This window comes from Theropithecus gelada, chromosome 1 (genome assembly GCF_003255815.1).
Source record: "Theropithecus gelada isolate Dixy chromosome 1, Tgel_1.0, whole genome shotgun sequence".
Classification (NCBI taxonomy): domain Eukaryota; kingdom Metazoa; phylum Chordata; class Mammalia; order Primates; family Cercopithecidae; genus Theropithecus; species Theropithecus gelada.
In genome coordinates this window covers 8,865,000-8,877,048 of record NC_037668.1, presented here as the reverse complement: position 1 = coordinate 8,877,048, position 12,049 = coordinate 8,865,000, and the positions used below count along the sequence as shown (strand labels likewise).

The following is a 12,049-nucleotide window of genomic DNA, read 5'->3' as shown; positions in this document are numbered from 1 at the left end:
AGCTTGGCTTCTGCAGGCTTCTGCATTTAACTCCCTGATGGACAAGATCAAGGAGTCTTCCAAAATGTCCAAAATAAACACCTGATTCCAGGCCAGTCCAGTAGAGGTTTCAAAATTCAAATGCAGAATGTTTTGAAGCAAGCTGAAATGTTCAGCCCAGGTATCAGACATTGCTGACTGGGAACTTCTGTGCACTCCTCTCCTTTGACATCTCTCCTTCCCTTAGGACTCTTTCCAATTCATTTCTCTTTCTCTCTTTCTCTCTCTCTCTCTCTCTCCCCACTCCTCTCCTTTGACATCTCTCCTTCCCTTAGGACTCTTTCCAATTCATTTCTCTCTTTCTTTCTCTCTCTCTCTCTCCCCCTTCCCTTCCCTTCCTTCTTTCTCTTTTCTTTCTTTTTTTTTCTTTTTTATGAGACAGAGTTTCTCTGTTGTTGCCCAGGCTGGAGTGCAATGGCACAATCTTGGCTCACCGCAACCTCTGCCTCCTGGGTTCAAGAGATTCTCCTGCCTCAGCCTCCTGAGTAGCTGGGATTACAGGCATGCACCACCATGGCTGGCTAATTTTTTGTATTTTTAGTAGAGACAGGGTTTCTCCATGTTGGTCAGGCTGGTCTTTAACTCCCGACCTCAGGTGATCTGCCCACCTCGGCCACCCAAAGTGCTGGGATTACAGGGGTGAGCCACTGTGCCCAGCCTCCAATTCACTTCTCTGCCTGCTGATGAGTTCCTGAAGGGGCCACCATCATATCACTATTCAGGACTTATTTCATTTAATCGTTTCTATGTCTGGAGGGCAGAGGCATTCTTTTAAATTATACTTTTCTCTCCCCATCCAACACTTTGCACAGTTCTTTGCATATCACAGAGGTTCCATAAATGTGGAAATTAGAAAGAATGCCACGCTGGGAATCAGTCATAACACATCTGGTGGTGATGGAAGTCAAGGGTTGAAAGATTATCCAGAAGGATGCAAGGGGCCATGTAGTATGAAAATGAGCAGATTGAGATTGAAAGAACGAGTAATAGAGAAGGGATAACTGAGTATAGGGGTTCAAGGATGAGGGCCTAGGCAGAGGCCTCAGAAAGTGCAGTCTTGGGAAGAGTTAGAGCACCTTGGTGGGGTCAGAGAGTTCCAAAGCAGGCTGAGATGGACCTTCTGAAAGATTCCTTGACTCTTCTCTTTTTCTTCCCCTCCGTATTCAACTCTTCAGAGAATTCATTGACTTTGCTTTCCAAATGCTTCCAGACTCCACCCACTTCCACGACCTGCATCAGCACCACCCTAGTTTAAGCCATGATCATCTCTCACCTGTGCAATGGAAAGAACCTCCCATTCAGTGTCCCTTGTCCACCCCTACAACCTGATGCTCTATTTTTACCCAGCAGCCAGAGTGACCCAAGCTCCTCAGGTTTGAAGGTCCTACTAGATTTGGCCTCTTTGACCTCTCTGATCACATTCCTCCTTCTCCTTCTCTTTTATGCCATTTCAGACACACTAATGCACCTTTAATTTTCTGGGCATGTTACAGGGCTTTCCACTTGCTGTTCCCTGTGCTTGGAATGTTCTGCCTCCAGAAATCTCCAGCGCTCACACGCTCCCTGTACTCAGGTCTCTGCTCAAATGTCACTTCCTCTGAGAGGTCTTTTCCGACTACCTCACCTAGAAAAGAGTCCTTCTTCCCACTGTAACCCCCAAACATACACACTATTCTTTTCTTTTCTGTTTTTTATTTGTTTGTTTGTTTTGGAGATACTCTCGCTCTGTTGCCCAGGCTGGACTGCAGTGGTGTGATCTCAGCTTGCTGCAACCTCTGCCTCCCAGGTTCAAGCGATTCTCATGCCTCAGCCTCCCAAGTAGCTGGGACCACAGGTGTGGGCCACCACGGCTGGCTAATTTTGTATTTTTTGTAGAGACAGGGTTTTGCCATGTTGACCAGGCTGGTCTCGAACTCGTGACCCCAAGTCATCCATCTGCCTTGGCCTCCCAAGGTGCTGGGATTACAGGCATGAGCCACTGTGCCTGACCACACATTTCTTTACTCCACTTCTCTTCAGAACACGTTACATTATATTATATACTTGTTTCATTGTCTGTGTTTGCCACTAGAATGTACGCTTCATGAGAGCAGAGACTTTTTTTGACACATAGTAGGTGCTCAATAAATAAGTGAAGGAGTCTAGCAGATGGGAACTGAGAACTGCCAGAGTCATGGGTGTCTCTGGGAAAGACGTAATAATTAACACACAAGGAAAGATTTCTGGCGGGCACAGTGGCTCATGCCTGTAATCTCAGAACTTTGGGAGGCTGAGGTGGGCAGATCACCAGGTCAGGAGTTCAAGACCAGGCTGGCCAACATGGTGAAACACCATCTCTACTAAAAGTACAAAAATTAGCCGGGTGTGGTGGTGCACGCCTGTAGTCCCAGTGACTTGGGAGGCTGAGGCGGGAGAATCATTTGAACCTGGGAGGCAGAGGTTGCAGTGAGCCAAGATGGCACCACTGCATTCCAGCCTGGGTGACAGAGTGAGAACCTGTCTCTTAAAATAAAATGAAAAATAAAACGTATATCTGATAACCATAGCCCCTTACTCAACACCTTCAGTGACTTCCCTATGGTCCCAACCCCTTAACACACCATACAATGCCCTCTAGCTTCTGGCACCGGATTTCTTCTCAGCTCATTTCTTGTCACTTCTCCCCTACAGTCAAGTTTGGGCCCAGCAGAGCGTCCTGGTCCTCTAACCGGGCTCCTTTCTGGGCCCGCAGAGGTGCTGTTTCTTCAGTCTGCGATTCCTTACCTCCCCTCTGTCTCCTCTGCTGCTGCCTTCTGCTCCTTGGCATTCAACCGAGTTTTCCTTTCCTCTGAGAAGCCTGGGACCTACCCGGACCAAAGCTTCCTCCTCCTCGCCCCTCCCCCAATAACACAGGGTTGGGGTCTGCATTTTCTTCCTCAGCACTGTACTTTTATTGTCATGTCTATTTTATGGTCTGTGTCCCCACTAGACGCAAGTTCCATGAGGGCAGGGCGGTCTATTCTGCTTTGGTCGCCTCGTGACGGTGTCTACCCAGCAGGTTGTGCGTGTTGGGTAAGTAGTGAGGGAATGAAAAAGCACTTGCTTTACAGGGCGGTTGGTCATAAAACAATAATAGCTTATATTTACTGACCACTTATGATGTATCAGGCACCATTCTAAATGTTTTACAAGTATGTCACAGACTTCTCACATTACCTTCTTAAGTAGGGGTTATTTCTTCCACGGAACAGATGGGGAAATTGAGGCACAGAGAGGTTAAGTAACTTGGCCAAGGGCCACAGCTAGGAAGTGGAAGAACCGGCGTTAGAACCCAGGCTGTTTCCAGAGTCCAAATTCTATCCAAGAGTGAAGTGCAATATGGGGTTCCATTGCATGAACAGATTCAAGTCTCCAGCAAAGGGCTTTGTTTTTGTTTCCAGGAGAAAGGACAAGCTTCTGTGCCGCGGGCTTCCCGGGTTATGGGTCGCCGGCTGGGCTTTGGGAAGGGCCTGTACATCTCGCAGGCGGCCCCGGAGTCTGGGTGTGAAGCCCTGATTAACTTTGCGGGCTCCTCGGCCCACACGCCAGCGCTGCCCAGGTCCTCCGGTGCCCCCGGTGCCCCCGGCCACTCGCGTGCCCCCGCCAGGCCCGGAGCCCGGACTCGCGTCTCCGGGGGCGGGGCCGAGGGCGGGACCGGGCCGCTCTCCGTGGCCGCCGCCCTGGCCCCGCGCTCGCCTCGCCGAGTGCAGCCGGCCGGGCTGGAGCTGGAGGGGCGGGGACTCGGGAGGGGCCGCAGCGCTGCTGCTGGTGCCGTTGCGGGAGAAGAGGAAGCGGCGCGTCCCCTGAGGCGTGCGCCCGGACGGACCGACGGACGGACGGACGCGCGCGGAGGGAGAGGGCCACGGGCGAGGTCAGGCTCGGCGGGGGCGCGGGCGGCGCCCGGAGAGGGCTGCAGCGAGGGGAGCCGGGGGGCCCCGGAGAGGGAGGCGGGGAGGGGGGAGCGGGCCCGCGCCAGCTCCGCTCGGGGTCGGGCCCGAGACCCCTCCCCTGGCTGGGCGGGCACGCGGCGAGCGCGCTCCGGCAGCGGAAAGCGGAGCCCCGGACTCCCTTCTTCCCCGGTCTCTTTTCTTTACAATCAGCGAGAAATAAACACCCTGGAAGGTAAAACAATAGCGGGGCCACCTGGGACGCGTCGCGCGCAGAGCTCCCACGGTTGGGGCGGGGGCCGGGAGTCGCGGCCCCACCGCGGAGCCCCTTCCCGATTTGCCCTGGCGGAGGGTGGGGCTACCTGCGGCGCCCGGACTGGGTAGGAGGTGACGGGAATTCCCAGGAGTGAAGCATTTGGTGAAAGTATTTCAGGAACAATCGGGCTTCCCACTGTTGCCCTGCTCTGGGCAGGGAAACTGAGGCGGAGGGAAAGATAGCGACTTGCCCAAGGTCAGAATGCAGAGGTTGACTGTCCTGGTCCAGGAACCGGACCCAGGTGTCCGGACCAGCTCAGCGCTCAGCCCCAGTGGGTTTTGCAGTCTTGCCTTTGATAAAAATCTCTGTTGTGTTTGTTTTAGAAATCTGCTGGCGCTGGGGGACCGCTTCAGGGCTGCCGAACGCCAACTTGCTTCGTGTGCCCTGGGCAGGCGTGGGGCAGGTGGCGCCTCCATGACCTACCACCATGGATGGAAACGGACTTTTTGGTGAAGAAACCCAAACGGTTGATGTCAGGCAGGGTGATTTGGCCGTCAAAGGTTTTGACGAAACCTGCCTTGTTCTCTTTGGGGAATCTGAATGAGGGAGATCACAGACACCTTCACTGGGAAGCCAAGGACATTTCTGTATAATCAGTGGATGAAAGGATTTTCTCAGACTCTTTTTTCCCTGATCCTGGAGGATTAATCCACTACAGTCTACAATTTCAGTGGAAACTGCAAGGCACACGATGTGGCAGGAGCCGGGAGCGCCTTCGGAATTGTTGTGGACCCTTCCTGTGGCATAGGGGAGTTTTCACACTTGCCTCCACTCCTCCCCTTCCCCCCAACTCCCTCCTTCTGATCTCTTTAATCTGTTCCCATTTTCCGAGTTAAGTTCTATTTCCAAAACTGTTCTCTGGAGCTATAAGTGGATTGCCAGAAATGAGAGATTAGGAGCTGGGAGAAGAGGAAGCGCCTTGTGTTGTGTCTCCTGGAGGCTGCCGACATGAAGCGCTTTTTCCTGGTGCTGAGCTGTCTGGCTGTGCTGGGTAAGTGGCTCTGCTTATCAATACAATCGATGTGAAAGTTTAACCTGCTCTTGGTTCTTGTAATTTCTTGTGGTTCTTTTTCATCAACACTAGGCTTTGGGGGACACCAGGAGGTGGTCGGTGTGTGTCACAGGTTGGAGTAGAGTATGAAGAGGCCCGTTTCTGATCCAGCAGCAGCGATGGAATATCATTTGTTGTCTTTAAGAAGGAACATTTGCTGTTCTTTAAAGTGTCTGTCTTGGGCCCTGGGGTGAGGTCCTGCATCTGCACATCTGTGGTTTAGGGACTTCATATGGCTGGTGGGCTGCTGTCTGGTAGCATGACAAACATGGATGCTCTGGTGTTGTCACTTCTTTGTTGGGCTGCGTTGATTCCTAACTGGGAGTGGGAACATAATTCCCCTCTGTCTCGAAAGTTGGTTTGGGTGATAATGATGGTGCCTTTTTTGAGGTGGAAATGGGAGTAAATGGGATAGGGGTTGAAGGGATGCTTTGCCTACCTGAGTGGTCTGTAGGCTAAAAATGTGAGGGCACACTAGTCCTGTGTCTCCTCACCAAGGAAGCTTAGATCATAGTTCTGGGAGAAAGAGAGCCTGAAGAAAAGGAAGCTGCCTGGTAGAGGAGGTTTTAGGATTGGCTTTTGTGCTCCCACAAATCAGAATGCTTGGAGTGGGAAGAAGAAACTATGGCCCTGGGTGAACCTTTGACACCTCTGTTAAGGATCCCCACCCCAGTGAAGAGGCCCCTCTGCTCATAAATTGCCTGTTCTTTTTATGCCAATGAGCACTGTCTTCAGCGTGATATCTTAGAACACATCTCAGGTCTAGGATAAACTTCATCACCGGGATTTGGTGCCATTCTCTTTCCCCATCTCAGACCTCATACCTAAGCACACTCCCTGCCCTCTCTGTAAGGCTCGGTCCTCTGCATTCAGAAGGGATTATGATTGTTGCCTACAGGGTTCACATCTCCAAATCTAGGTGTCTTGCACGTAACTTACGGTGATCTGTTGGCAGTGGAGATTGCTTCCATACATTGTCTATACCCTGGAAGTAGTTAACAGGTGTGTGGGAAGAGAATGGACTTTAGAATTAGGGGACCTGAGTTCCTATCCCAGCTTCACCATGATTGACATCTGAATATCAATAAAACAGAAACAATAAACAATTCAAGGATATAAGGTGTCCTAAATGCCTTGACTGCCTTAAATAATGTCTGAAACTTGTAATAGATGTTCAATCAGTGGTTCTCAATCAGTGGTTCTATCAGTGGTTCTCAAACTCTCGTGTGCATGTTGGAATCACTGGGGGAGCTTTTAAAAATTCTGATTTCAGGCAGCAACCCCCGACCAGTGAAACCAAACTCCCTTGGTGGGGTGGGACCCAGGTCTCAGCCTTTGAGCTCTCTCAGGTAATTCCATGCATGGTTCACTTAGAGAACCAGTGGGTGAGTTCATTAGTGCCAGTGCCCTACCACCCAACACATGCTGACACCCTGCTGGCAGTGAGTTTAGTTAGTCTTCTGTTCAGCTGTGGGCTAGGATACAGGCAGTGTCTCCCTGTCACCTCTATGCTCAGGCAGAGTCAAGAGGCAGGGAGCCCTCCATTTGCCAGTCTTTTCATATTGGATCTGTATTTGTTGTACTGTATGTGTCATTCGCTTAGTGTCTGGGTTTAAATCAGCAATTAGTGATTCATGTGGATTCAACAGGACACAAACAAGGAAAGCCCTTGGGGAGATTTGGATGTGGGATGGGGTGTGTGGCTAAGGCGGGAAAGAAGGCTGAGTGGCAGGGTGGGGCCCAGGGCAGGAGAAGTAGCCATCAATGGGAGAACAAGGCAATGTGACATTTGTGCCTTTTGTTTCTTCTGGCTGCTCAAGAAATGTAAGGCTGCATGCTGGTCCCCTGCTGTTCACTCTCTGGGCCACTCTGTGGAGTGGAGCTCGGGCCCTGGCACCTGGCAGATGCTGTCATTTTTCCTCCACCCTCACCTTCATGTGTAAACAGGTGCCATGGAGGAAAATGAGCATCAAGGTGGCTTTAAAGGGGCACAGTGGCAGACGCCTAGATGCAGGCTAACGTGGGAAGGTTTGGAACTATAGGCATGCATATGGATCTCTGCCTGATTTGGAGCCCTGCTGGTGGAACCTCATCTTTCTCTTCACCTGATGGCTGTCAGTATGGTAGGAAGGAGGCCTGGCTACTACTTTCCTAATCTGGGAGAGGTAGAAGGCGTTTTGGGAGGGAACAAAACCCATGTTGGGGTCTTATTTCCTGCTTGCAGTCTGCTGTAGTCTGGTTCATGTGTCAGCATTCTTGCTGTGTAATGTGAATTAATGTGTAGTGTGAATTTAAAACAGCAAAGAATTCTAAGGTTTTAAGCCCATGTAGGTCACATGCCTGGAATAAAATTTTGTTTATAAAAGTTGGATAAGGCTAAGTGCTCTGAAAGTGAGACTGATGCAGGTGCCAGCCTCTAGAAATGGCAATTTTGGTTAGAAAACCCCGGACAGTATGTGAGGGGGTACACAGGGTAAATCTCGGAGACACTTTCATCTCCCTCAACATCATAGACCTGTGCTTTTCTGCACCCGTCCTTTGCCAGTGTCTGGGATTGGAATCAGATTCCTCTTTTTCTGTCTGTTGGGACAGTGATTCCTGCTTATGTCTTTGTCCTACCGTTTGTCTTTGTACCTACCCCCTTGACCTCTGTGTGTTGTTTCCTTCTGTCCTAACCCTAGGTGCCTCACCCAGCAAGGGTTGCGGTGGCAGTGCATGGCCCTGCCACCACAACCCTTGGTTCCAATTACAAAGCCACTTAAGCCTGGTCCTGGTTGAGTCATGAGGGTAGTAACGTCTCTACTTGAGGACAGATGTAGCCAGAGGGGCAGAAGATTAGAGAGAGAATGCAGGCTGATGCAGTGGTAGGAAGGGAAGGGTAACTGGAAATGTGCCTCTGTCTGGGAGCAGCCTGCATGAGTGACAATGACATGGGAAGATGACAGCAATGTGGGAAAGAGAGCATAGGATTTGTGTCTGCAAGAACAGGAAGAAAAATTCTCAGGAAAGATGAATATAAGCTTTAGATACATACAGCATGCTTTGATTTTGTGTAGCCATGAAGAGTTACACCTTCCAGACCAGTGCTGATGTTGCAAACAAGATTAAATAGCTTTAAAAGTGTTAGCAATGAAAAATGCAGGCGATTGGGACATCTGAGAACCTGTAGATGGCAAATGATCATTTGTGTTCTGCTCCAGAGGGAGAGAAGTTGATTTGTAGAGTTTGGGAAGTCTCTTCTTTGAATAAGGTAAGGCCGAGGAAGCCATGTCTTACTTCCCAGTTAGTTAGAAAAGGTTTCTTAAGGGAGAGGCCAGAGGGTGGTTCTGAAAGGGATTGAAAGAAACTTTGAAGTACTGATGGGTGTGACCTCAGAGACAGGGCTGGAGTGATCAAAGGCAGAAAAGAAAGAGGAGGCAAAGAAAAGTGAGATGGTTTGGAACAATCAGGAGAAGAGTTCTGAAAGAAGGAGATGAGGATTGTGATTTATGGATGAACAAACACCACTGTCCTAATAGTTGTCCCAGAGGTAGTACACTTCCCTTTCCTGGGGACCATTTGACAAGGGTGCAGGAGAAGGAAATTCTTGTCAGGTGGACTTCGCCTACTAGGATGCCTTTCAACTGTGAGAATCACTGAGCTACCTCCAAGTACCCAGGGCTGTGTTAAGATGTTGCCATCTTCTACAGTTTTCATGGCAGCAAGACTGCTGGTACTTCCATAATGGCAGTAATACCAGCTCTCCTAACTCTAGTCCTTACTGTGACCCAAGCCCTATATCATCATTCAGTCTTCAAAACAACCCTGCAAGATAGATACCTTGCATTATCACTTTTTTTTTTTTTGAAACGGAGTCTCGCCTTGTCGCCCAGGCTGGAGTGCAGTGGCGCGATCTCGGCTCACTGCAAGCTCCGTCTCCCGGGTTCATGCCATTCTCCTGCCTCAGCCTCCCGAGTAGCTGGGACTGCAGGTGCCTGCCACCACACCTAGCTAATTTTTTGTGTATTTTTAGTAGAGACGGGATTTCACCATGTTAGCTGGGATGGTCTTGATCTCCTTGACCTCATGATCCGCCCGCCTCGGCCTCCAAAGTGCTGGGATTACAGGCGTGAGTCACCACACCCGGGGCTGCATTATCACATTTTTATAGATGGGGAGATTGAAGCTTAGGGAGGTTAAGTAACTTGCCTAAGCTGGGCACGGTGGCTCATGCCTGTAGCCCCAGCACTTTGGGAGGCTGTTGGATCACTTGAGGTCAGGAGTTTGAGACCAGCCTGGCCAACATGGTGAAACCTCGTCTTTACTAAAAATACAAAAATTGGCGGGGCATGGTGGTGGCACATGCCTGCAATCCCAGCTACTTGGGAGGCTGAGGCAGGAGAATCGCTTGAACCCAGAATGTGGAGGTGAGCCAAGATCACGCCATTGCACTCCAGCCTGGGCAACGAGAGCAAAACTCTGTCTCAAAAAAAAAAAAAAAAAAAAGTGACTTGCCTAAGATAGATTGCTGACAGTGGTAGGGCTCCAAGTTCCTGCTGTCTTTCTCCATGTGCATGCTCTCTATTCCCAAGATGATTTTGTGGTCCAGGATGACTTCTAGCCCCAGCCATCAGGAAGGAAGAAAAGGCTAGTGAAGGGTAGGACCTCTCAATGTAAAGATACTTCCTGGAAGTTATATACATCACTTCCACTGACATTCTCATTGGCTAGAACCTAGTCATGTGACCATACTTAGCTGCAAAGAAGGCTGGAAAATATGCTTATCCTGAGGATCCATGTGTCCTGAGAAAAACTTGGGATTCTATGACTGTAGGGAAAGGAGAGAACAGATTTTGGGGGACAGCTGCCCGTCTCTGCCACAGTCACAAAGCTAAAAAGTGGCAGAGTAGGGTTTTGAAGCCAGGACCATTTGGTTCCAAATCCTGTGTTCTTTCATCTAATAAGCTATTCCCTTTGAGTCTGAAGCCGAGCCTCTGGCCTCCAAGAAGGCTTGTTAAGAAGGCATGAGTTTGATGAATCAACATTTGTTTCGTAGAAAGCAATCTAAATCAGCATATAATTAAACACTACATGTGGTGGTTTTATCAGTGAGTATTAAAATGTTTATAGAGTGCTTATGTGCCACTGTGCTAAACACTTTACATAGCATGACCTTCTGTATAAAGTTCTTAAAGACCATCTCTGTCATGTTCATTACTGTAGCCCCAGAACTCAGCCTTGTGCCTTGCAAAGTAAGCAGGTGTTCAGTTATTTTCTTTTTTATTTTTTTGAGATGGAGTCTCACACTGTTGCCTAGGCTGGAGTGCAGTGGCACGATCTCAGCTCACTGTAACCTCCGCCTTCTGAGTTCATGCGATTCTCCCGCCTCAGCCTCCCGAGTAGCTGGGATTACAGGCACACACCATGACACCCGGCTAATTTTTTGTATTTTTAGTAGAGATAGGGCTTCACTATGTTGGCCAGACTGGTCTCGAACTCCTAACCTTGTGATCTGCCTGCCTTGGCCTCCCAAAATGCTGGGATTACAGGCATGAGCCACCACGCCTGGCCTGGTTAATTTTTTGATGAGTGAATGGTTTCACAAGGTAGGTATTGTTTCTGTGTTGGCTTCCTTGATCAAGATAAGGAAATTCAAGACACTTTTCCCTTGAACACAATTATGTTCAAAGGAAAAGAGCTGGAATTTGGCAGAATCTGAATTTGAATTCATATTTGTCTGATTGTAGAGCTTAACCTTTTTTGTGTCATGGATCCTTCTGGCAGTCTGGTGAAGCCTATAGACCCCTTCTGAGCATAACATTTTAAAATGCATACGTGGCCAGGTGTGGTGGCTCATGCCTGTAATCCCAGCACTTTGGGAGGCCAAGGTGGGCGGATCACCTGAGGTCAGGAGTTTGAGACCAACCTGGCTAATTAGCTGGGCATGGTGGCCCCCGCCTGTAATCCCAGCTACTCGGAAGGCTGAGGCAGGAGAATCCCTAGAATCTGGAGGTTGCCATGAGCTGAGATTGTGCCACTGCATTGCAGCCTGGGCCACAGAGCAAGACTCTGTCTCAAAAAAAAAAAAAAAAAAAAAAAAGCTTACATAGGCCAGGTGTAGTGGCTCACTCCTGTAATCCTAGCACTTTGTGAGGCAGAAGCAGGGAGATCACTTGAGCTGAAGAGTTCAAGACCAGCCTAGGCAACATAGTGAGACCCCCCCATCTCTATCTACAGTCTCCTACAGAGTTCAAAGTGAAGTTCAGTGTAGGTGGCTGTTGTTGGGGAAGACGAAGAGGACATGGGCTGAGTGTTCAGAAATGGTCAGGATTTGGATGGGGAGGGCATTCTACTCCCAATGAAGTCCTGACAATGCAAAGGCCTCAGCGGGCCTTTTACAGACTGGAGAAATGACTGTCAGTGGTTTTAAGGACCAGTTTAGGTGGGGTGATGCTGGACACAGAAAATTGGCTTAAATTATAATGAGTTTGGGATTTAGGCTTAAAGTAAGTCCCAGAGCCCAGGCCACTGCTGCTTAGCCCAGGCCTGGGAAATGGAGGAAGCTGTCCCGGTTGCTGACCTCTTGTGGTCCCTGGCTTCGGGTGTGCAGTGCATCCTTAGTTATGACTCCTTGATTAATATTTTTAGCTTCTGGCCAGGCATGGTGGCTCATGCTGATAATCCTAGCACTTTGGGAGGCTGAGGCAGGAGGATCACTTGATCTCAGGAGTTTAAGACCAGCCTGGGCAATATAACAAG

The 12,049-nt window shown here is 49.6% G+C and overlaps 1 protein-coding gene across 2 annotated transcripts in view; it reads left to right on the top strand.

Annotated features, from left to right (window-relative positions):
* Positions 1-3,790: 3,790 nt before the first annotated feature.
* IGSF3 (immunoglobulin superfamily member 3) overlaps positions 3,791-12,049 on the top strand; it is a 93,470-nt gene continuing 85,211 nt past the window's right edge. Inside the window, exons 1-2 of one of the 2 annotated variants that reach the window (XM_025356460.1) lie at positions 3,791-3,928; positions 4,584-5,251. In XM_025356460.1, the coding sequence (XP_025212245.1) occupies positions 5,209-5,251 (43 nt within the window). In that variant the 5' untranslated portion in view covers positions 3,791-3,928; positions 4,584-5,208. Of the gene's footprint in view, positions 3,929-4,017; positions 4,180-4,583; positions 5,252-12,049 lie in introns of those variants that run through there. The other variant, XM_025356453.1, reaches the window with a different exon arrangement.